Source organism: Engystomops pustulosus, chromosome 9 (assembly GCF_040894005.1).
Source record: "Engystomops pustulosus chromosome 9, aEngPut4.maternal, whole genome shotgun sequence".
Lineage (NCBI taxonomy): Eukaryota > Metazoa > Chordata > Amphibia > Anura > Leptodactylidae > Engystomops > Engystomops pustulosus.
The window spans coordinates 111,551,911-111,574,773 of NC_092419.1; the positions used below are offsets into that span (position 1 = coordinate 111,551,911).

Genomic DNA, 22,863 nt, shown 5'->3' on the forward strand with positions numbered 1-22,863 from the left:
GTCTCTCTATGGAGATGTGACCCGCTGTCTCTCTATGGAGATGTGACCCGCTGTCTCTCTATGGAGATGTGACCCGCTGTCTCTCTATGGAGATATGACCCGCTGTCTCTCTATGGAGATGTGACCCGCTGTCTCTCTATGGAGATGTGACCCGCTGTCTCTCTATGGAGATGTGACCTCGCTGTCTCTCTATGGAGATGTGACCTCGCTGTCTCTCTATGGAGATGTGACCCGCTGTCTCTCTATGGAGATGTGACCCGCTGTCTCTCTATGACCCGCTGTCTCTCTATGGAGATGTGACCCGCTGTCTCTCTATGGAGATGTGACCCGCTGTCTCTCTATGGAGATGTGACCCGCTGTCTCTCTATGACCCGCTGTCTCTCTATGGAGATGTGACCCGCTGTCTCTCTATGGAGATGTGACCCGCTGTCTCTCTATGGAGATGTGACCCGCTGTCTCTCTATGACCCGCTGTCTCTCTATGGAGATCTGTCTCGCTGTCTGTTTGCTATGTGTCTGGATCTGCTCAGTGTTAGTGCAGGATGAACAGTGATGCTACGTTGTTACTACTCAACATCTGAATTTGGTTTCATGGGACCCTTCATTGTCAGGCAAATAGCTTTATGTACGTCATAGATTGTATAAGGACCATATAGCCGCGTCCTCGGCCTCCATCTGCTTCGGATTTTCATGAAATAGTGTGAGGGGGTATGACACGATGTTGCAGGCCCAATGACAATTTGGGTTATATTAAAATTGAAATAGAATCATCACCAGCACATACTCATAAATGCTGTGTGTTGTGGATGTTGTGGATACGCTGGGAACTGGATATGCTGAGTACTAATTGTTGAGATGTGATGTAGTGTATTATGAATGTGTTGTGTTCTGGATGTGTTGTGTTCTGGATATGCTGAGTTCTGGACAGGCTGAGTTCTGGATAGGGTGTGTTGTGCAGGTGTGATGCTGTGTGTTCTGGATATGCTGAGTTCTGGATACTTTGAGTTCTGGATATGCTGAGTTCTGGATAGGGTGTGTTGTGCAGGTGTGATGCTGTGTGTTCTGAATATGCTGAGTTCTGGATACTTTGAGTTCTGGATAGGGTGTGTTGTGCAGGTGTGATGCTGTGTGTTCTGGATATGTTTGGTTCTGGATACTTTGAGTTCTGGATAGGGTGTGTTGTGCAGGTGTGATGCTGTGTGTTCTGGATATGCTGAGTTCTGGACAGGCTGAGTTCTGGATAGGGTGTGTTGTGCAGGTGTGATGCTGTGTGTTCTGGATATGCTGAGTTCTGGATACTTTGAGTTCTGGATAGGGTGTGTTGTGCAGGTGTGATGCTGTGTGTTCTGGATATGTTTGGTTCTGGATACTTTGAGTTCTGGATAGGGTGTGTTGTGCAGGTGTGATGCTGTGTGTTCTGGATATGCTGAGTTCTGGACAGGCTGAGTTCTGGATAGGGTGTGTTGTGCAGGTGTGATGCTGTGTGTTCTGGATATGCTGAGTTCTGGATACTTTGAGTTCTGGATAGGGTGTGTTGTGCAGGTGTGATGCTGTGTGTTCTGGATATGTTTGGTTCTGGATACTTTGAGTTCTGGATAGGGTGTGTTGTGCAGGTGTGATGCTGTGTGTTCTGGATATGCTGAGTTCTGGACAGGCTGAGTTCTGGATAGGGTGTGTTGTGCAGGTGTGATGCTGTGTGTTCTGGATATGCTGAGTTCTGGACAGGCTGAGTTCTGGATAGGGTGTGTTGTGCAGGTGTGATGCTGTGTGTTCTGGATATGCTGAGTTCTGGACAGGCTGAGTTCTGGATAGGGTGTGTTGTGCAGGTGTGATGCTGTGTGTTCTGGATATGCTGAGTTCTGGATACTTTGAGTTCTGGATAGGGTGTGTTGTGCAGGTGTGATGCTGTGTGTTCTGGATATGTTTGGTTCTGGATACTTTGAGTTCTGGATAGGGTGTGTTGTGCAGGTGTGATGCTGTGTGTTCTGGATATGCTGAGTTCTGGACAGGCTGAGTTCTGGATAGGGTGTGTTGTGCAGGTGTGATGCTGTGTGTTCTGGATATGCTGAGTTCTGGATACTTTGAGTTCTGGATAGGGTGTGTTGTGCAGGTGTGATGCTGTGTGTTCTGGATATGTTTGGTTCTGGATACTTTGAGTTCTGGATAGGGTGTGTTGTGCAGGTGTGATGCTGTGTGTTCTGGATATGCTGAGTTCTGGACAGGCTGAGTTCTGGATAGGGTGTGTTGTGCAGGTGTGATGCTGTGTGTTCTGGATATGCTGAGTTCTGGATACTTTGAGTTCTGGATAGGGTGTGTTGTGCAGGTGTGATGCTGTGTGTTCTGGATATGCTGAGTTCTGGACAGGCTGAGTTCTGGATAGGGTGTGTTGTGCAGGTGTGATGTTGTGTGTTCTGGATATGCTGAGTTCTGGATACTTTGAGTTCTGGATATGCTGAGTTCTGGATAGGGTGTGTTGTGCAGGTGTGATGCTGTGTGTTCTGGATATGCTGAGTTCTGGATACAATGGGGGTCATTTACTAAGGGCCCGATTCGCGTTTTCCCGACGTGTTACCCGAATATTTCCGATTTGCGCCGATTGTACCTGAATTGCCCCGGGATTGTGGCGCACGCGATCGGATTGTGGCGCATCGGCGCTGGCATGCGCGCGACGGAAATCGGGTGCGTGGACAAACGAAAACCCGATGTATTCGGAAAAAACGCCACATTTAAAAACCGAAAAAGTGTCGCTTGGGGAGCGCTTACCTTCACCTGGTCCGAGGTGGTGCATTCCGGCGCGATGAGATGACTTTCAGCGCAGCAGCGCCACCTGGTGGACGGCGGAGGAACTGCCTTCATAAATCCCGGCCGGATCCGAATCCAGAGCAGAGAACGCGCCGCTGGATCGCGAATGGACCGGGTAAGTAAATCTGCCCCTTTGAGTTCTGGATATGCTGAGTTCTGGATAGGGTGTGTTGTGCAGGTGTGATGCTGTGTGTTCTGGATATGCTGAGTTCTGGACAGGCTGAGTTCTGGATAGGGTGTGTTGTGCAGGTGTGATGCTGTGTGTTCTGGATATGCTGAGTTCTGGACAGGCTGAGTTCTGGATAGGGTGTGTTGTGCAGGTGTGATGCTGTGTGTTCTGGATATGCTGAGTTCTGGATACTTTGAGTTCTGGATAGGGTGTGTTGTGCAGGTGTGATGCTGTGTGTTCTGGATATGTTTGGTTCTGGATACTTTGAGTTCTGGATAGGATGTGTTGTGGAGCTGGTGCTTTTTGCATTGCCATTGCACTCCCTTATATCAGGTTCTATTAGAAAATCCGGTGTCCAGGTGATAGAGGGCAATGGGGACACGAGAGGGGGCTCATCACCACATTCATACCCACAATGACATCACTACACGGTGACATCACCCTGACCACCAGCGCGGGTGACATCACTATGTCACCAGTAATGCAGGAACTAGGAGGGTAATGATTCCCAAGGGGCTGAGTCACCGTCTGCCATGGAGCAGAAAAGCTCCGGAAAACAAATCCTTTTAGGAAGTCCATAAAACCCGGAGTGCAGATGAGATCTGAGAAGATGAATAATCCCGTCATTTCAATTAACAATGGCAAAAATATCACAGTGTAACCGAATGTGTCAATATCAGGCGCCCGCAGGCCACTTTGTCTCCACCCTCCTGCTACATTTCCCTCCAGCACAACTGGTTTCCTAATCTCCTTCTATTCCCCCATGTGCTGCCCACGGTCCGGTACTAGTGGTCCACAATTATCATCAGTACTGAACCGCACAGGACAGGGAGTGTTGTCATAGGGACATGAGTGGTGCAGATACATTATTTTCATATACATGTGGTGGTGGTGGTGGTGGTGGGGGGTCTTTACTTTTGGTAATGTTCCTGCACCCCCTCCCCCGGGCTGGGTGATGAGTTATACGGTTAGATTGACCAATCAGAAGGCGAGCGCACAGTAACCTATATTTCCCATAATGTAGCGGTTGGCAGAGATATCCTGGAATATGATGTCATAAAATAAGACTTTAAGAGGTGATTTTGCTTAATAGAACATTTCAAAGCGGCTTTACGTGTCGTTTCCTATAGCAACCTATCCCAGGGCAGGGTTTATTGTGGAGCCTAATGAAAGCTGCGCTCTGATTGGTTGCTTGGGCTGGCGTCCTGATTCCACATGTGCTATTATATTTAATGACCACCAAGGATTTATAAAGGAGTAAACCCATCTGAATGTGGATTTTGGCAGATACTGCAGTGAGTGGTCATAGGGGGGGGGGGGGGGGGGGCTCATGGTTATGAGAGCGCTGCTGCCCCCTCATGGCACTTGATAGGTACTGCAGAATTCTAAATGTGTTGCTTGTAGGTTATAAAATATTAAATGCTTCCCTTATCGCTTGCAGCTCCACCGCAGTTTGTGGATTTCCCTCTTGATGTGGAAGTTGATGTCGGGGAGAGTGTGGAGCTGGTGTGTAGCGCCGAAGGGAGCCCCACTCCTATCGTGTCCTGGTTCAGACAAGACGAAGGCCCAGTCTTACCCTCTGGAACCACAGAAATCATTGATATCCTTGGCTCAAACACAGTCCACATGAAAGGTAAGATGACACATTGGATTGCAGATGTTACACCATTGTGAGTAGCAAGATATTGTAATATAACCATAGGTGGAAGGCTTCAATACCAATGTTCTCTGTTTCCTTCTTGCACCTCAAGTTGCCAGGCCCGAGGACACCGGCGTGTATGTGTGTGAGGCCAGGAACCCCTTTGGGTGGGTCCAGGCTGAGATCCTGCTCACAGTTACTGGTCTCGGTAGGTAAAGTTCTTGTATCATAATTTTGTTTCACCAAGGCCTTTCTTGATGCAGATTTTATATAACACCCCTTATACTTCCTAGTGGCCCCTCAGATCGCTGTGGCCCCTTCTGAGATTACTGTTCTTGAAGGAGAATCTGTGTCGCTGCCCTGCACCACCACGGCGGGTAACCCTCTTCCTGTACAACGGTGGCTCAAGGACTCAAAACCTGTGAGTAGCTTCATACCAAGGTGTCATTGCCAGCAGTGGAGCGCATGTCCTTCTTCAGCATTGTCATAGGGTCACGATCTGAAGCCATTTATGGTGGTCAGGGCATCATAGTGCATTGCACTATGCAGGGACAGGGTTACATTGTATCATAGTAGAACCCATCTGGCAGGGACAGGGTTACATTGCATCAGAGTAGAACCCATCTGGCAGTGATAGGGTTACATTGCATCAGAGTAGAACCCATCTGGCAGTGACAGGGTTACATTGAATCAGAGTAGAACCCATCTGGCAATGACAGGGTTACATTGTATCATACTAGAACCCATCTGGCAGGAACAGGGTTACATTGTATCAGAGTAGAACCCATCTGGCTGTGACAGGGTTACATTGTATCAGAGTAGGACCCTTCTGGCAGTGACAGGGTTACATTGTATCAGAGTAGGACCCCTCTGGCAGTGACAGGGTTACATTATATCAGAGTAGGACCCCTCTGGCAGTGACAGGGTTACATTGTATCAGAGTAGAACCCATCTGGCTGTGACAGGGTTACATTGTATCAGAATAGAACCCGTCTGGCAGTGACAGGGTTACATTGTATCAGAGTAGAACCCCTCTGGCAGTGACAGGGTTACATTGTATCAGAGTAGGACCCCTCTGGCATTGTATCAGAGTAGGACCCCTCTGGCATTGTATCAGAGTAGAACCCATCTGGCATTGTATCAGAGTAGAACCCATCTGGCAGGGACAGGGTTACATTGTATTAGAGTAGGACCCTTCTGGCAGTGACAGGGTTACATTGTATCAGAGTAGAACCCATCTGGCTGTGACAGGGTTACATTGTATCAGAGTAGAACCCATCTGGCTGTGACAGGGTTACATTGTATCAGAATAGAACCCGTCTGGCAGTGACAGGGTTACATTGTATCAGAGTAGAACCCCTCTGGCAGTAGCAGGGTTACATTGTATCAGAGTAGGACCCCTCTGGCATTGTATCAGAGTAGAACCCATCTGGCATTGTATCAGAGTAGAACCCATCTGGCAGGGACAGGGTTACATTGTATTAGAGTAGGACCCTTCTGGCAGTGACAGGGTTACATTGTATCAGAGTAGGACCCCTCTGGCAGTGACAGGGTTACATTATATCAGAGTAGGACCCCTCTGGCAGTGATAGGGTTACATTGTATCAGAGTAGAACCCATCTGGCTGTGACAGGGTTACATTGTATCATAGTAGAACCCATCTGGCTGTGACAGGGTTACATTGTATCAGAATAGAACCCGTCTGGCAGTAGCAGGGTTACATTGTATCAGAGTAGGACCCCTCTGGCATTGTATCAGAGTAGAACCCATCTGGCATTGTATCAGAGTAGAACCCATCTGGCAGGGACAGGGTTACATTGTATCAGAGTAGGACCCCTCTGGCAGTGACAGGGTTACATTGTATCAGAGTAGAACCCATCTGGCTGTGACAGGGTTACATTGTATCAGAGTAGAACCCATCTGGCTGTGACAGGGTTACATTGTATCAGAATAGAACCCGTCTGGCAGTGACAGGGTTACATTGTATCAGAGTAGAACCCCTCTGGCAGTAGCAGGGTTACATTGTATCAGAGTAGGACCCCTCTGGCAGTGACAGGGTTACATTGTATCAGAGTAGGACCCCTCTGGCATTGTATCAGAGTAGAACCCATCTGGCATTGTATCAGAGTAGAACCCATCTGGCAGGGACAGGGTTACATTGTATCAGAGTAGGACCCTTCTGGCAGTGACAGGGTTACATTGTATCAGAGTAGGACCCCTCTGGCAGTGACAGGGTTACATTATATCAGAGTAGGACCCCTCTGGCAGTGACAGGGTTACATTGTATCAGAGTAGAACCCATCTGGCTGTGACAGGGTTACATTGTATCAGAGTAGAACCCATCTGGCTGTGACAGGGTTACATTGTATCAGAGTAGGACCCCTCTGGCATTGTATCAGAGTAGAACCCATCTGGCATTGTATCAGAGTAGAACCCATCTGGCAGGGACAGGGTTACATTGTATCAGAGTAGGACCCCTCTGGCAGTGACAGGGTTACATTATATCAGAGTAGGACCCCTCTGGCAGTGACAGGGTTACATTGTATCAGAGTAGAACCCATCTGGCTGTGACAGGGTTACATTGTATCAGAGTAGAACCCATCTGGCAGTGACAGGGTTACATTGCATCAGAGTAGAACCCATCTGGCAGGGACAGGGTTACATTGTATTAGAGTAGGACCCCTCTGGCAGTGACAGGGTTACATTGTATCAGAGTAGGACCCCTCTGGCAGTGACAGGGTTACATTATATCAGAGTAGGACCCCTCTGGCAGTGACAGGGTTACATTGTATCAGAGTAGAACCCATCTGGCTGTGACAGGGTTACATTGTATCAAAGTAGAACCCATCTGGCTGTGACAGGGTTACATTGTATCAGAATAGAACCCATCTGGCAGTGACAGGGTCACATTGTATCAGAGTAGGACCCCTCTGGCAGTGACCGGGTTACATTGTATCAGAGTAGGACCCCTCTGGCAGTGACAGGGTTACATTATATCAGAGTAGGACCCCTGTGGCAGTGACAGGGTTACATTGTATCAGAGTAGAACCCATCTGGCAGTAGCAGGGTTACATTGTATCAGAGTAGGACCCCTCTGGCATTGTATCAGAGTAGAACCCATCTGGCATTGTATCAGAGTAGAACCCATCTGGCAGGGACAGGGTTACATTGTATTAGAGTAGGACCCTTCTGGCAGTGACAGGGTTACATTATATCAGAGTAGGACCCCTCTGGCAGTGACAGGGTTACATTGTATCAGAGTAGAACCCATCTGGCTGTGACAGGGTTACATTGTATCAGAGTAGAACCCATCTGGCAGTGACAGGGTTACATTGCATCAGAGTAGAACCCATCTGGCAGGGACAGGGTTACATTGTATTAGAGTAGGACCCCTCTGGCAGTGACAGGGTTACATTGTATCAGAGTAGGACCCCTCTGGCAGTGACAGGGTTACATTATATCAGAGTAGGACCCCTCTGGCAGTGACAGGGTTACATTGTATCAGAGTAGGACCCCTCTGGCAGTGACAGGGTTACATTGTATCAAAGTAGAACCCATCTGGCAGTGACAGGGTTACATTGCATCAGAGTAGAACCCATCTGGCAGGGACAGGGTTACATTGTATTAGAGTAGGACCCCTCTGGCAGTGACAGGGTTACATTGTATCAGAGTAGGACCCCTCTGGCAGTGACAGGGTTACATTATATCAGAGTAGGACCCATCTGGCTGTGACAGGGTTACATTGTATCAGAATAGAACCCATCTGGCAGTGACAGGGTTACATTGTATCAGAGTAGGACCCCTCTGGCAGTGACCGGGTTACATTGTATCAGAGTAGGACCCCTCTGGCAGTGACAGGGTTACATTGTATTAGAGTAGGACCCCTCTGGCAGTGACAGGGTTACATTGTATCAGAATAGAACCCATCTGGTAGTGACAGGGTTACATTGTATCAGAGTAGGACCCCTCTGGCAGTGACAGGGTTACATTGTATCAGAGTAGGACCCTTATGGCAGTGACAGGGTTACATTTTATTAGAGTAGGACCCCTCTGGCAGTGACAGGGTTACATTGTATCAGAGTAGGACCCCTCTGGCAGTGACAGGGTTACATTGTTCCGCTTCCCATAATTTCCTGGGAATGAAATGTCACCGGGCGCTGATGTAAGCCTCTTCCTAATTTGCTCGTGTGCTCCAGGTATCTCCAAAGCTCCGGTCCTGTATCTCGGCGTCTGCAGGATAAATACTTACACGTGTTCCCCGTTATCTCCACAGCTGCAGTTGTTTTGGCGTCATTCTATTGATGAAGTCGGCGGACTACACGTAGAGCCCGCACTGAGAGAGGATTCTGGGAACTACGTGTGCGAACTCTCCAATGCAGCCGGAACCACCAACCACAGCGTCCACCTGCAGGTCCAAAGTGAGGAGCCAACTGTATCCACGGATAATTAGTGGGGGGCAGAAGTATAAAGCAAGGGGGACCCTTATATAGAGGATAGATTAGACCCTTATATAGAGGACAGATTAGACCCTTATATAGAGGACAGATTAGACCCTTATATAGAGGACAGATTAGACCTTTATATAGAGGACAGATTAGACCCTTATATAGAGGACAGATTAGACCTTTATATAGAGGACAGATTAGACCCTTATATAGAGGACAGATTAGACCCTTATATAGAGGACAGATTAGACCCTTATATAGAGGACAGATTAGACCCTTATATAGAGGATAGATTAGACCCTTATATAGAGGACAGATTAGACCCTTATATAGAGGACAGATTAGACCCTTATATAGAGGACAGATTAGACCCTTATATAGAGGACAGATTAGACCCTTATATAGAGGACAGATTAGACCCTTATATAGAGGACAGATTAGACCCTTATATAGAGGACAGATTAGACCCTTATATAGAGGACAGATTAGACCCTTATATAGAGGACAGATTAGACCCTTATATAGAGGACAGATTAGACCCTTATATAGAGGACAGATTAGACCCTTATATAGAGGACAGATTAGACCCTTATATAGAGGACAGATTAGACCCTTATATAGAGGATAGATTAGACCCTTATATAGAGGATAGATTAGACCTTTATATAGAGGATAGATTAGACCTTTATATAGAGGACAGATTAGACCCTTATATAGAGGACAGATTAGACCCTTATATAGAGGACAGATTAGACCCTTATATAGAGGACAGATTAGACCCTTATATAGAGGACAGATTAGACCCTTATATAGAGGACAGATTAGACCCTTATATAGAGGACAGATTAGACCCTTATATAGAGGACAGATTAGACCCTTATATAGAGGACAGATTAGACCCTTATATAGAGGACAGATTAGACCCTTATATAGAGGACAGATTAGACCCTTATATAGAGGACAGATTAGACCCTTATATAGAGGACAGATTAGACCTTTATATAGAGGACAGATTAGACCCTTATATAGAGGACAGATTAGACCCTTATATAGAGGACAGATTAGACCCTTATATAGAGGACAGATTAGACCCTTATATAGATGTGTTCTGTTACCTCTATGTCCTGTATGTGTAACACGTGGCCCTTATCCTTGTGCACAAAATCACAGAAAAGATAAATAACTTTTTTCCCCGAATTCCTTGTCCTCAGTGGCTCCAACCATTGCTCCTGGACCTACAGAATACAGCACCAGAGAGGGGAAGGCCGTGACATTATCATGTAGCGCCAAGGGGTATCCCAAACCCACCGTGACATGGACAAAGGTGAGAAAATGTCATGTAATGACACAAGTGCACCCCTTCTCTGCTGGTCACACGTGGCCGCATTGCCTCTATATTAATGATATACGTGACGTCAGCCTATCTCTTCTGTTTTATCAGGGGGGGGAGATCCTGTCCCCAGAGGGCAGCATATACCAGACCAGCAGTGATGGGAGCCTCCTGATTACACTGCCCTCTGGTGCTGACTCCGGGCATTACACCTGCACTGCCACCAATGTGGTCGGAGCTGCTAGTCGAGCGGCTCAGCTCATTGTACATAGTGAGTGTCCTCTTTCCCTACTTTCTACAGTTTGTATGTATTTGAGGGGAATACTGCACTGCATGTAATTGTATAATATACCCTCTGCTATTATTGCTTTGTGAAGGTTTTCGATGAGGGGGTGCAGCTGCATTTATGATGAATGGGCGTATTTTGTTATTTTTTAATAATCTTCTTTGCATCTTTTATTCAGCAAAGCCCAGGATAAACGTGAACGGGACCTCAGATCCGGGCTCCCCCATCCACATGGTAGCGGCTCTGGGATCAGAGGTCACGTTACCCTGTGAGGCGCAGGGTTCACCTCTTCCCACCGTCTCCTGGAGGAAGGATTCTTTCCCTCTGCCCATTGTCTCTGCCAGGTAAGGCTCTCGTTTAGGTGCAGGAGGGTCACTACCTATAGGCAGCTCTGGGTTTCTAACGTGCATAGTGTCTTGGTCATACTCTCTACCCTATATCCCAGATACACAGTCCTAAAAGAAATCACTTCTGTCCATACATAAGATCCAGACATAACTAAAGAATGCAATTTTTAAAAAAAATCAGATTGATCTTTATTGAATTTTTCATTTTATTTTAAGTGGAAAAGTCAAATACATTGTAGCTTATTTTATTGTATTACCAGATTCCTTAATATTAGGATATTCTGCCTCCTACTGGCTAAATTGTAAACTGCAAGACATGACAACAGGTCTTGGGTTATATATAGTGGACGTATATTATCCATCATCCTCTGATCAGTGTGAGCCCATGAGTGACAGATGCTATGGCCGTGTATTCCGGGTGCCCCCCCCCCCTATCATCCGTTTATATGTATAACATTAACCCCCCCTCTTTGGAAGGAGATGGGAGACCGCGGGATAATCTCTGCGTGTCGTAGTAATGAGGCTCGGCACAGGTGCCAGAAGTGGTCACGACTTGCAGTCAGACATCTGGATCACGCCGGATGCTTTGATCTGCCAATAATATTTTATTAATGCTAGGAAATAACGAGCAGCTTTAACCCTCAGAAGGGATAATGAGTGAATTATATGAGATGATAAGAGATGCAGCAGAGCTGAACCTGAGATATGAGATGATAACTGATGTAGCAGAGCTGAACCTGAGATATGAGATGATAAGAGATGTAGCAGAGCTGAACCTGAGATATGAGATAATAAGAGATGTAGCAGAGCTGAACCTGAGATATGAGATGATAACTGATGTAGCAGAGCTGAACCTGAGATATGAGATGATAACTGATGTAGCAGAGCTGAACCTGAGATATGAGATGATAAGAGATGCAGCAGAGCTGAACCTGAGATATGAGATGATAAGAGATGCAGCAGAGCTGAACCTGAGATATGAGATGATAAGAGATGTAGCAGAGCTGAACCTGAGATATGAGATGATAAGAGATGCAGCAGAGCTGAACCTGAGATATGAGATGATAACTGATGTAGCAGAGCTGAACCTGAGATATGAGATGATAAGAGATGTAGCAGAGCTGAACCTGAGATATGAGATAATAAGAGATGTAGCAGAGCTGAACCTGAGATATGAGATGATAACTGATGTAGCAGAGCTGAACCTGAGATATGAGATGATAACTGATGTAGCAGAGCTGAACCTGAGATATGAGATGATAAGAGATGCAGCAGAGCTGAACCTGAGATATGAGATGATAAGAGATGCAGCAGAGCTGAACCTGAGATATGAGATGATAAGAGATGTAGCAGAGCTGAACCTGAGATATGAGATGATAAGAGATGCAGCAGAGCTGAACCTGAGATATGAGATGATAACTGATGTAGCAGAGCTGAACCTGAGATATGAGATGATAAGAGATGTAGCAGAGCTGAACCTGAGATATGAGATAATAAGAGATGTAGCAGAGCTGAACCTGAGATATGAGATGATAACTGATGTAGCAGAGCTGAACCTGAGATATGAGATGATAACTGATGTAGCAGAGCTGAACCTGAGATATGAGATGATAAGAGATGCAGCAGAGCTGAACCTGAGATATGAGATGATAAGAGATGCAGCAGAGCTGAACCTGAGATATGAGATGATAAGAGATGTAGCAGAGCTGAACCTGAGATATGAGATGATAAGAGATGCAGCAGAGCTGAACCTGAGATATGAGATGATAAGAGATGTAGCAGAGCTGAACCTGAGATATGAGATGATAACTGATGTAGCAGAGCTGAACCTGAGATATGAGATGATAACTGATGTAGCAGAGCTGAACCTGAGATATGAGATGATAAGAGATGCAGCAGAGCTGAACCTGAGATATGAGATGATAAGAGATGCAGCAGAGCTGAACCTGAGATATGAGATGATAAGAGATGTAGCAGAGCTGAACCTGAGATATGAGATGATAACTGATGTAGCAGAGCTGAACCTGACATATGAGATGATAAGAGATGTAGCAGAGCTGAACCTGAGATATTAGATGATAAGAGATGTAGCAGAGCTGAACCTGAGATATGAGATAATAAGAGATGTAGCAGAGCTGAACCTGAGATATGAGATAATAAGTGATGTAGCAGAGCTGAACCTGAGATATGAGATGATAAGAGATGCAGCAGAGCTGAACCTGAGATATGAGATGATAAGAGATGTAGCAGAGCTGAACCTGAGATATGAGATGATAAGAGATGTAGCAGAGCTGAACCTGAGATATGAGATGATAACTGATGTAGCAGAGCTGAACCTGAGATATGAGATGATAACTGATGTAGCAGAGCTGAACCTGAGATATGAGATGATAAGAGATGCAGCAGAGCTGAACCTGAGATATGAGATGATAAGAGATGTAGCAGAGCTGAACCTGAGATATGAGATGATAAGAGATGCAGCAGAGCTGAACCTGACATATGAGATAATAAGAGATGTAGCAGAGCTGAACCTGACATATGAGATGATAAGAGATGCAGCAGAGCTGAACCTGAGATATGAGATGATAAGAGATGTAGCAGAGCTGAACCTGAGATATGAGATGATAAGAGATGTAGCAGAGCTGAACCTGAGATATGAGATGATAAGAGATGCAGCAGAGCTGAACCTGAGATATGAGATGATAAGTGATGTAGCAAAGCTGAATTTGAGATATGAGATAATAAGAGATGTAGCAGAGCTGAACATGACATATGAGATAATAAGAGATGTAGCAGAGCTGAACATGACATATGAGATGATAAGAGATGCAGCAGAGCTGAACCTGAGATATGAGATAATAAGAGATGTAGCAGAGCTGAACATGACATATGAGATAATAAGTGATGTAGCAGAGCTGAACATGACATATGAGATAATAAGTGATGTAGCACGGCTGAACCTGAGATATGAGATAATAAGTGATGTAGCAGAGCTGAACCTGAGATATGAGATAATAAGAGATGCAGCAGAGCTGAACCTGAGATATGAGATGATAAGAGATGTAGCAGAGTTGAACCTGAGATATTAGATGATAAGAGATGTAGCAGAGCTGAACCTGAGATATGAGATAATAAGAGATGTAGCAGAGCTGAACCTGAGATATGAGATGATAAGAGATGTAGCAGGGCTGAACCTGAGATATGAGATGATAAGAGATGTAGCAGAGCTGAACCTGAGATATGAGATGATAAGAGATGTAGCAGTGCTGAACCTGAGATATGAGATGATAAGAGATGTAGCAGAGCTGAACCTGAGATATGAGATGATAAGAGATGTAGCAGAGCTGAACCTGAGATATGAGATAATAAGAGATGCAGCAGAGCTGAACCTGAGATATGAGATGATAAGAGATGTAGCAGTGCTGAACATGACATATGAGATAATAAGAGATGTAGCAGAGCTGAACTTGACATATGAGATGATAAGAGATGTAGCAGAGCTGAACCTGAGATGTGAGATAATAAGAGATGTAGCAGAGCTGAACCTGAGATATGAGATGATAAGAGATGTAGCAGAGCTGAACCTGAGATATGAGATGATAAGAGATGTAGCAGAGCTGAACCTGAGATATGAGATGATAAGAGATGTAGCAGAGCTGAACTTGACATATGAGATGATAAGAGATGTAGCAGAGCTGAATTTGAGATATGAGATAATAAGAGATGTAGCAGAGCTGAACTTGACATAAGAGATGATAAGAGATGTAGCAGAGCTGAACTTGACATATGAGATGATAAGAGATGTAGCAGAGCTGAACCTGAGATATGAGATGATAACTGATGTAGCAGAGCTGAACTTGACATTTGAGATGATAAGAGATGTAGCAGAGCTGAACCTGAGATATGAGATGATAAGAGATGCAGCAGAGCTGAACCTGAGATATGAGATAATAAGAGATGCAGCAGAGCTGAACCTGAGATATGAGATGATAAGAGATGTAGCAGAGCTGAACCTGAGATATGAGATAATAAGAGATGTAGCAGAGCTGAACCTGAGATATGAGATGATAAGAGATGTAGCAGAGCTGAACCTGAGATATGAGATGATAAGAGATGTAGCAGAGCTGAACATGACATATGAGATAATAAGAGATGTAGCAGAGCTGAACCTGAGATATGAGATGATAAGAGATGTAGCAGAGCTGAACCTGAGATATGAGATGATAAGAGATGTAGCAGAGCTGAACCTGACATATGAGATGATAAGAGATGTAGCAGAGCTGAACCTGAGATATGAGATGATAAGAGATGTAGCAGAGCTGAACTTGACATTTGAGATAATAAGTGATGTAGCAGAGCTGAACCTGAGATATGAGATAAGAGATGTAGCAGAGCTGAACATGACATATGAGATAATAAGTGATGTAGCAGAGCTGAACCTGAGATATGAGATAAGAGATGTAGCAGAGCTGAACCTGAGATATGAGATGATAAGAGATGCAGCAGAGCTGAACCTGACATATGAGATAATAAGAGATGTAGCAGAGCTGAACCTGACATATGAGATGATAAGAGATGCAGCAGAGCTGAACCTGAGATATGAGATGATAAGAGATGTAGCAGAGCTGAACCTGAGATATGAGATGATAAGAGATGTAGCAGAGCTGAACCTGAGATATGAGATGATAAGAGATGCAGCAGAGCTGAACCTGAGATATGAGATGATAAGTGATGTAGCAAAGCTGAATTTGAGATATGAGATAATAAGAGATGTAGCAGAGCTGAACATGACATATGAGATAATAAGAGATGTAGCAGAGCTGAACATGACATATGAGATGATAAGAGATGCAGCAGAGCTGAACCTGAGATATGAGATAATAAGAGATGTAGCAGAGCTGAACATGACATATGAGATAATAAGTGATGTAGCAGAGCTGAACATGACATATGAGATAATAAGTGATGTAGCACGGCTGAACCTGAGATATGAGATAATAAGTGATGTAGCAGAGCTGAACCTGAGATATGAGATAATAAGAGATGCAGCAGAGCTGAACCTGAGATATGAGATGATAAGAGATGTAGCAGAGTTGAACCTGAGATATTAGATGATAAGAGATGTAGCAGAGCTGAACCTGAGATATGAGATAATAAGAGATGTAGCAGAGCTGAACCTGAGATATGAGATGATAAGAGATGTAGCAGGGCTGAACCTGAGATATGAGATGATAAGAGATGTAGCAGAGCTGAACCTGAGATATGAGATGATAAGAGATGTAGCAGTGCTGAACCTGAGATATGAGATGATAAGAGATGTAGCAGAGCTGAACCTGAGATATGAGATGATAAGAGATGTAGCAGAGCTGAACCTGAGATATGAGATAATAAGAGATGCAGCAGAGCTGAACCTGAGATATGAGATGATAAGAGATGTAGCAGTGCTGAACATGACATATGAGATAATAAGAGATGTAGCAGAGCTGAACTTGACATATGAGATGATAAGAGATGTAGCAGAGCTGAACCTGAGATGTGAGATAATAAGAGATGTAGCAGAGCTGAACCTGAGATATGAGATGATAAGAGATGTAGCAGAGCTGAACCTGAGATATGAGATGATAAGAGATGTAGCAGAGCTGAACCTGAGATATGAGATGATAAGAGATGTAGCAGAGCTGAACTTGACATATGAGATGATAAGAGATGTAGCAGAGCTGAATTTGAGATATGAGATAATAAGAGATGTAGCAGAGCTGAACTTGACATAAGAGATGATAAGAGATGTAGCAGAGCTGAACTTGACATATGAGATGATAAGAGATGTAGCAGAGCTGAACCTGAGATATGAGATGATAACTGATGTAGCAGAGCTGAACTTGACATTTGAGATGATAAGAGATGTAGCAGAGCTGAACCTGAGATATGAGATGATAAGAGATGCAGCAGAGCTGAACCTGAGATATGAGATAATAAGAGATGCAGCAGAGCTGAACCTGAGATATGAGATGATAAGAGATGTAGCAGAGCTGAACCTGAGATATGAGATAATAAGAGATGTAGCAGAGCTGAACCTGAGATATGAGATGATAAGAGATGTAGCAGAGCTGAACCTGAGATATGAGATGATAAGAGATGTAGCAGAGCTGAACATGACATATGAGATAATAAGAGATGTAGCAGAGCTGAACCTGAGATATGAGATAATAAGAGATGTAGCAGAGCTGAACCTGAGATATGAGATGATAAGAGATGTAGCAGAGCTGAACCTGAGATATGAGATGATAAGAGATGTAGCAGAGCTGAACCTGAGATATGAGATGATAAGAGATGTAGCAGGGCTGAACTTGAGATATGAGATGATAAGAGATGTAGCAGAGCTGAACCTGAGATATGAGATGATAAGAGATGCAGCAGAGCTGAACCTGAGATATGAGATGATAAGAGATGTAGCAGAGCTGAACCTGAGATATGAGATGATAAGAGATGTAGCAGAGCTGAACCTGAGATATGAGATGATAAGAGATGTAGCAGAGCTGAACCTGAGATATGAGATGATAAGAGATGTAGCAGAGCTGAACCTGAGATATGAGATGATAAGAGATGCAGCAGAGCTGAACCTGAGATATGAGATGATAAGAGATGTAGCAGAGCTGAACCTGAGATATGAGATGATAAGAGATGCAGCAGAGCTGAACCTGAGATATGAGATGATAAGAGATGTAGCAGGGCTGAACTTGAGATATGAGATGATAAGAGATGTAGCAGAGCTGAACCTGAGATATGAGATGATAAGAGATGTAGCAGAGCTGAACCTGAGATATGAGATGATAAGAGATGCAGCAGAGCTGAACCTGAGATATGAGATGATAAGAGATGTAGCAGAGCTGAACCTGAGATATTAGATGATAAGAGATGTAGCAGAGCTGAACCTGAGATATGAGATAATAAGAGATGTAGCAGAGCTGAACCTGAGATATGAGATGATAAGAGATGTAGCAGAGCTGAACCTGAGATATGAGATGATAAGAGATGTAGCAGAGCTGAACCTGAGATATGAGATAATAAGAGATGCAGCAGAGCTGAACATGACATATGAGATAATAAGAGATGTAGCAGAGCTGAACCTGACATATGAGATGATAAGAGATGTAGCAGAGCTGAACTTGACATATGAGATGATAAGAGATGTAGCAGAGCTGAATTTAACATATGAGATGATAAGAGATGCAGCAGAGCTGAACCTGAGATATGAGATAATAAGAGATGCAGCAGAGCTGAACCTGAGATATGAGATGATAAGAGATGTAGCAGAGCTGAACTTGACATATGAGATGATAAGAGATGTAGCAGAGCTGAACTTGACATATGAGATGATAAGAGATGTAGCAGAGCTGAACTTGACATATGAGATGATAAGAGATGCAGCAGAGCTGAACATGACATATGAGATAATAAGAGATGTAGCAGAGCTGAACTTGACATATGAGATGATAAGAGATGTAGCAGAGCTGAACTTGACATATGAGATAATAAGAGATGTAGCAGAGCTGAACTTGACATATGAGATGATAAGAGATGCAGCAGAGCTGAACATGACATATGAGATAATAAGAGATGTAGCAGAGCTGAACTTGACATATGAGATGATAAGAGATGTAGCAGAGCTGAACTTGACATATGAGATGATAAGAGATGTAGCAGAGCTGAACTTGACATATGAGATGATAAGAGATGTAGCAGAGCTGAACTTGACATATGAGATAATAAGAGATGTAGCAAAGCTGAATTTGAGATATGAGATAATAAGAGATGTAGCAGAGCTGAATTTGAGATATGAGATAATCAGAGATGTAGCAGAGCTGAATTTGAGATATGAGATGATAAGAGATGTAGCAGAGCTGAACCTGAGATATGAGATGATAAGAGATGTAGCAGAGCTGAACCTGAGATATGAGATGATAAGAGATGTAGCAGAGCTGAACTTCACATATAAGATGATAAGTGATGTAGCAGAGCTGAACCTGAGATATGAGATGATAAGAGATGTAGCAGAGCTGAATTTGAGATATGAGATGATAAGAGATGTAGCAGGGCTGAACCTGAGATATGAGATAATAAGAGATGTAGCAGAGCTGAACCTGAGATATGAGATGATAAGAGATGTAGCAGAGCTGAATTTGAGATATGAGATAATAAGAGATGTAGCAGAGCTGAACCTGAGATATGAGATAATAAGAGATGTAGCAGGGCTGAACCTGAGATATGAGATAATAAGAGATGTAGCAGAGCTGAACCTGAGATATGAGATGATAAGAGATGTAGCAGAGCTGAACCTGAGATATGAGATGATAAGAGATGTAGCAGGGCTGAACCTGAGATATGAGATAATAAGAGATGTAGCAGAGCTGAACCTGAGATATGAGATGATAAGAGATGTAGCAGAGCTGAATTTGAGATATGAGATAATAAGAGATGTAGCAGAGCTGAACCTGAGATATGAGATAATAAGAGATGTAGCAGAGCTGAATTTGAGATATGAGATAATAAGAGATGTAGCAGAGCTGAACCTGAGATATGAGATAATAAGAGATGTAGCAGAGCTGAATTTGAGATATGAGATAATAAGAGATGTAGCAGAGCTGAACCTGAGATATTAGATGAAAAGAGATGTAGCAGAGCTGAACCTGAGATATGAGATGATAAGAGATGTAGCAGAGCTGAACCTGAGATATGAGATAATAAGAGATGTAGCAGAGCTGAACCTGAGATATTAGATGATAAGAGATGTAGCAGAGCTGAACCTGAGATATAAGATGATAAGAGATGTGGCAGAGCTGAACCTGAGATATTAGATGATAAGAGATGTAGCAGAGCTGAACTTCACATATGAGATGATAAGAGATGTAGTAGAGCTGAACCTGAGATATGAGATGATAAGAGATGTAGCAGAGCTGAACCTGAGATATGAGATGATAAGAGATGTAGCAGTGCTGAACCTGAGATATGAGATAATAAGAGATGTAGCAGAGCTGAACTTGACATATGAGATGATAAGAGATGTAGCAGAGCTGAATTTGAGATATGAGATAATAAGAGATGTAGCAGAGCTGAACTTGACATAAGAGATGTAGCAGAGCTGAACCTGAGATATGAGATGATAAGAGATGCAGCAGAGCTGAACCTGAGATATGAGATGATAAGAGATGCAGCAGAGCTGAACCTGAGATATGAGATAATAAGTGATGTAGCAGAGCTGAACCTGAGATATGAGATGATAAGAGATGTAGCAGAGCTGAACCTGAGATATGAGATGATAAGAGATGTAGCAGAGCTGAACTTGACATATGAGATGATAAGAGATGTAGCAGAGCTGAACCTGAGATATGAGATAATAAGAGATGTAGCAGAGCTGAACTTGACATATGAGATGATAAGAGATGTAGCAGAGCTGAACCTGAGATATGAGATAATAAGAGATGTAGCAGAGCTGAACCTGAGATATGAGATGATAAGAGATGTAGCAGAGCTGAACCTGAGATATGAGATGATAAGAGATGTAGCAGAGCTGAACCTGAGATATGAGATAATAAGAGATGTAGCAGTGCTGAACCTGAGATATGAGATGATAAGAGATGTAGCAGAGCTGAACTTGAGATATGAGATGATAAGAGATGTAGCAGAGCTGAACCTGAGATATGAGATGATAAGAGATGTAGCAGAGCTGAACCTGAGATATGAGATGATAAGAGATGTAGCAGAGCTGAACTTGACATATGAGATGATAAGAGATGCAGCAGAGCTGAACCTGAGATATGAGATGATAAGAGATGCAGCAGAGCTGAACCTGAGATATGAGATGATAACTGATGTAGCAGAGCTGAACCTGAGATATGAGATGATAAGAGATGTAGCAGAGCTGAACCTGAGATATGAGATAATAAGAGATGTAGCAGAGCTGAACCTGAGATATGAGATGATAAGAGATGTAGCAGAGTTGAACCTGAGATATGAGATGATAAGAGATGTAGCAGAGCTGAACCTGAGATATGAGATGATAAGAGATGTAGCAGAGCTGAACTTGACATATGAGATGATAAGAGATGTAGCAGAGCTGAACCTGAGATATGAGATGATAAGAGATGTAGCAGAGCTGAACTTGACATATGAGATGATAAGAGATGTAGCAGAGCTGAACCTGAGATATGAGATAATAAGAGATGTAGCAGAGCTGAACCTGAGATATGAGATGATAAGAGATGTAGCAGAGCTGAATTTGAGATATGAGATAATAAGAGATGTAGCAGAGCTGAACCTGAGATATGAGATAATAAGAGATGTAGCAGAGCTGAATTTGAGATATGAGATAATAAGAGATGTAGCAGAGCTGAACCTGAGATATGAGATAATAAGAGATGTAGCAGAGCTGAATTTGAGATATGAGATAATAAGAGATGTAGCAGAGCTGAACCTGAGATATTAGATGAAAAGAGATGTAGCAGAGCTGAACCTGAGATATGAGATGATAAGAGATGTAGCAGAGCTGAACCTGAGATATGAGATAATAAGAGATGTAGCAGAGCTGAACCTGAGATATTAGATGATAAGAGATGTAGCAGAGCTGAACCTGAGATATAAGATGATAAGAGATGTAGCAGAGCTGAACCTGAGATATTAGATGATAAGAGATGTAGCAGAGCTGAACTTCACATATGAGATGATAAGAGATGTAGTAGAGCTGAACCTGAGATATGAGATGATAAGAGATGTAGCAGAGCTGAACCTGAGATATGAGATGATAAGAGATGTAGCAGTGCTGAACCTGAGATATGAGATAATAAGAGATGTAGCAGAGCTGAACTTGACATATGAGATGATAAGAGATGTAGCAGAGCTGAATTTGAGATATGAGATAATAAGAGATGTAGCAGAGCTGAACTTGACATAAGAGATGATAAGAGATGTAGCAGAGCTGAACCTGAGATATGAGATGATAAGAGATGCAGCAGAGCTGAACCTGAGATATGAGATGATAAGAGATGCAGCAGAGCTGAACCTGAGATATGAGATAATAAGTGATGTAGCAGAGCTGAACCTGAGATATGAGATGATAAGAGATGTAGCAGAGCTGAACCTGAGATATGAGATGATAAGAGATGTAGCAGAGCTGAACTTGACATATGAGATGATAAGAGATGTAGCAGAGCTGAACCTGAGATATGAGATAATAAGAGATGTAGCAGAGCTGAACTTGACATATGAGATGATAAGAGATGTAGCAGAGCTGAACCTGAGATATGAGATAATAAGAGATGTAGCAGAGCTGAACCTGAGATATGAGATGATAAGAGATGTAGCAGAGCTGAACCTGAGATATGAGATGATAAGAGATGTAGCAGAGCTGAACCTGAGATATGAGATAATAAGAGATGTAGCAGTGCTGAACCTGAGATATGAGATGATAAGAGATGTAGCAGAGCTGAACTTGAGATATGAGATGATAAGAGATGTAGCAGAGCTGAACCTGAGATATGAGATGATAAGAGATGTAGCAGAGCTGAACCTGAGATATGAGATGATAAGAGATGTAGCAGAGCTGAACTTGACATATGAGATGATAAGAGATGCAGCAGAGCTGAACCTGAGATATGAGATGATAAGAGATGCAGCAGAGCTGAACCTGAGATATGAGATGATAACTGATGTAGCAGAGCTGAACCTGAGATATGAGATGATAAGAGATGTAGCAGAGCTGAACCTGAGATATGAGATAATAAGAGATGTAGCAGAGCTGAACCTGAGATATGAGATGATAAGAGATGTAGCAGAGTTGAACCTGAGATATG

At 43.5% G+C, this 22,863-nt stretch overlaps 1 protein-coding gene across 2 annotated transcripts in view; it reads left to right on the forward strand.

Moving 5' to 3' along the window:
- The window catches only part of HMCN2 (hemicentin 2), a 179,889-nt gene that overhangs the window by 109,010 nt on the left and 48,016 nt on the right, over window positions 1-22,863 (forward strand). For both annotated transcript variants that reach the window (XM_072125758.1, XM_072125759.1), the window contains exons 16-22: window positions 4,412-4,603; window positions 4,722-4,817; window positions 4,903-5,030; window positions 8,883-9,027; window positions 10,266-10,378; window positions 10,496-10,655; window positions 10,849-11,014. In XM_072125758.1, the coding sequence (XP_071981859.1) occupies window positions 4,412-4,603; window positions 4,722-4,817; window positions 4,903-5,030; window positions 8,883-9,027; window positions 10,266-10,378; window positions 10,496-10,655; window positions 10,849-11,014 (1,000 nt within the window). The remainder of the gene's footprint in view (window positions 1-4,411; window positions 4,604-4,721; window positions 4,818-4,902; window positions 5,031-8,882; window positions 9,028-10,265; window positions 10,379-10,495; window positions 10,656-10,848; window positions 11,015-22,863) is intronic.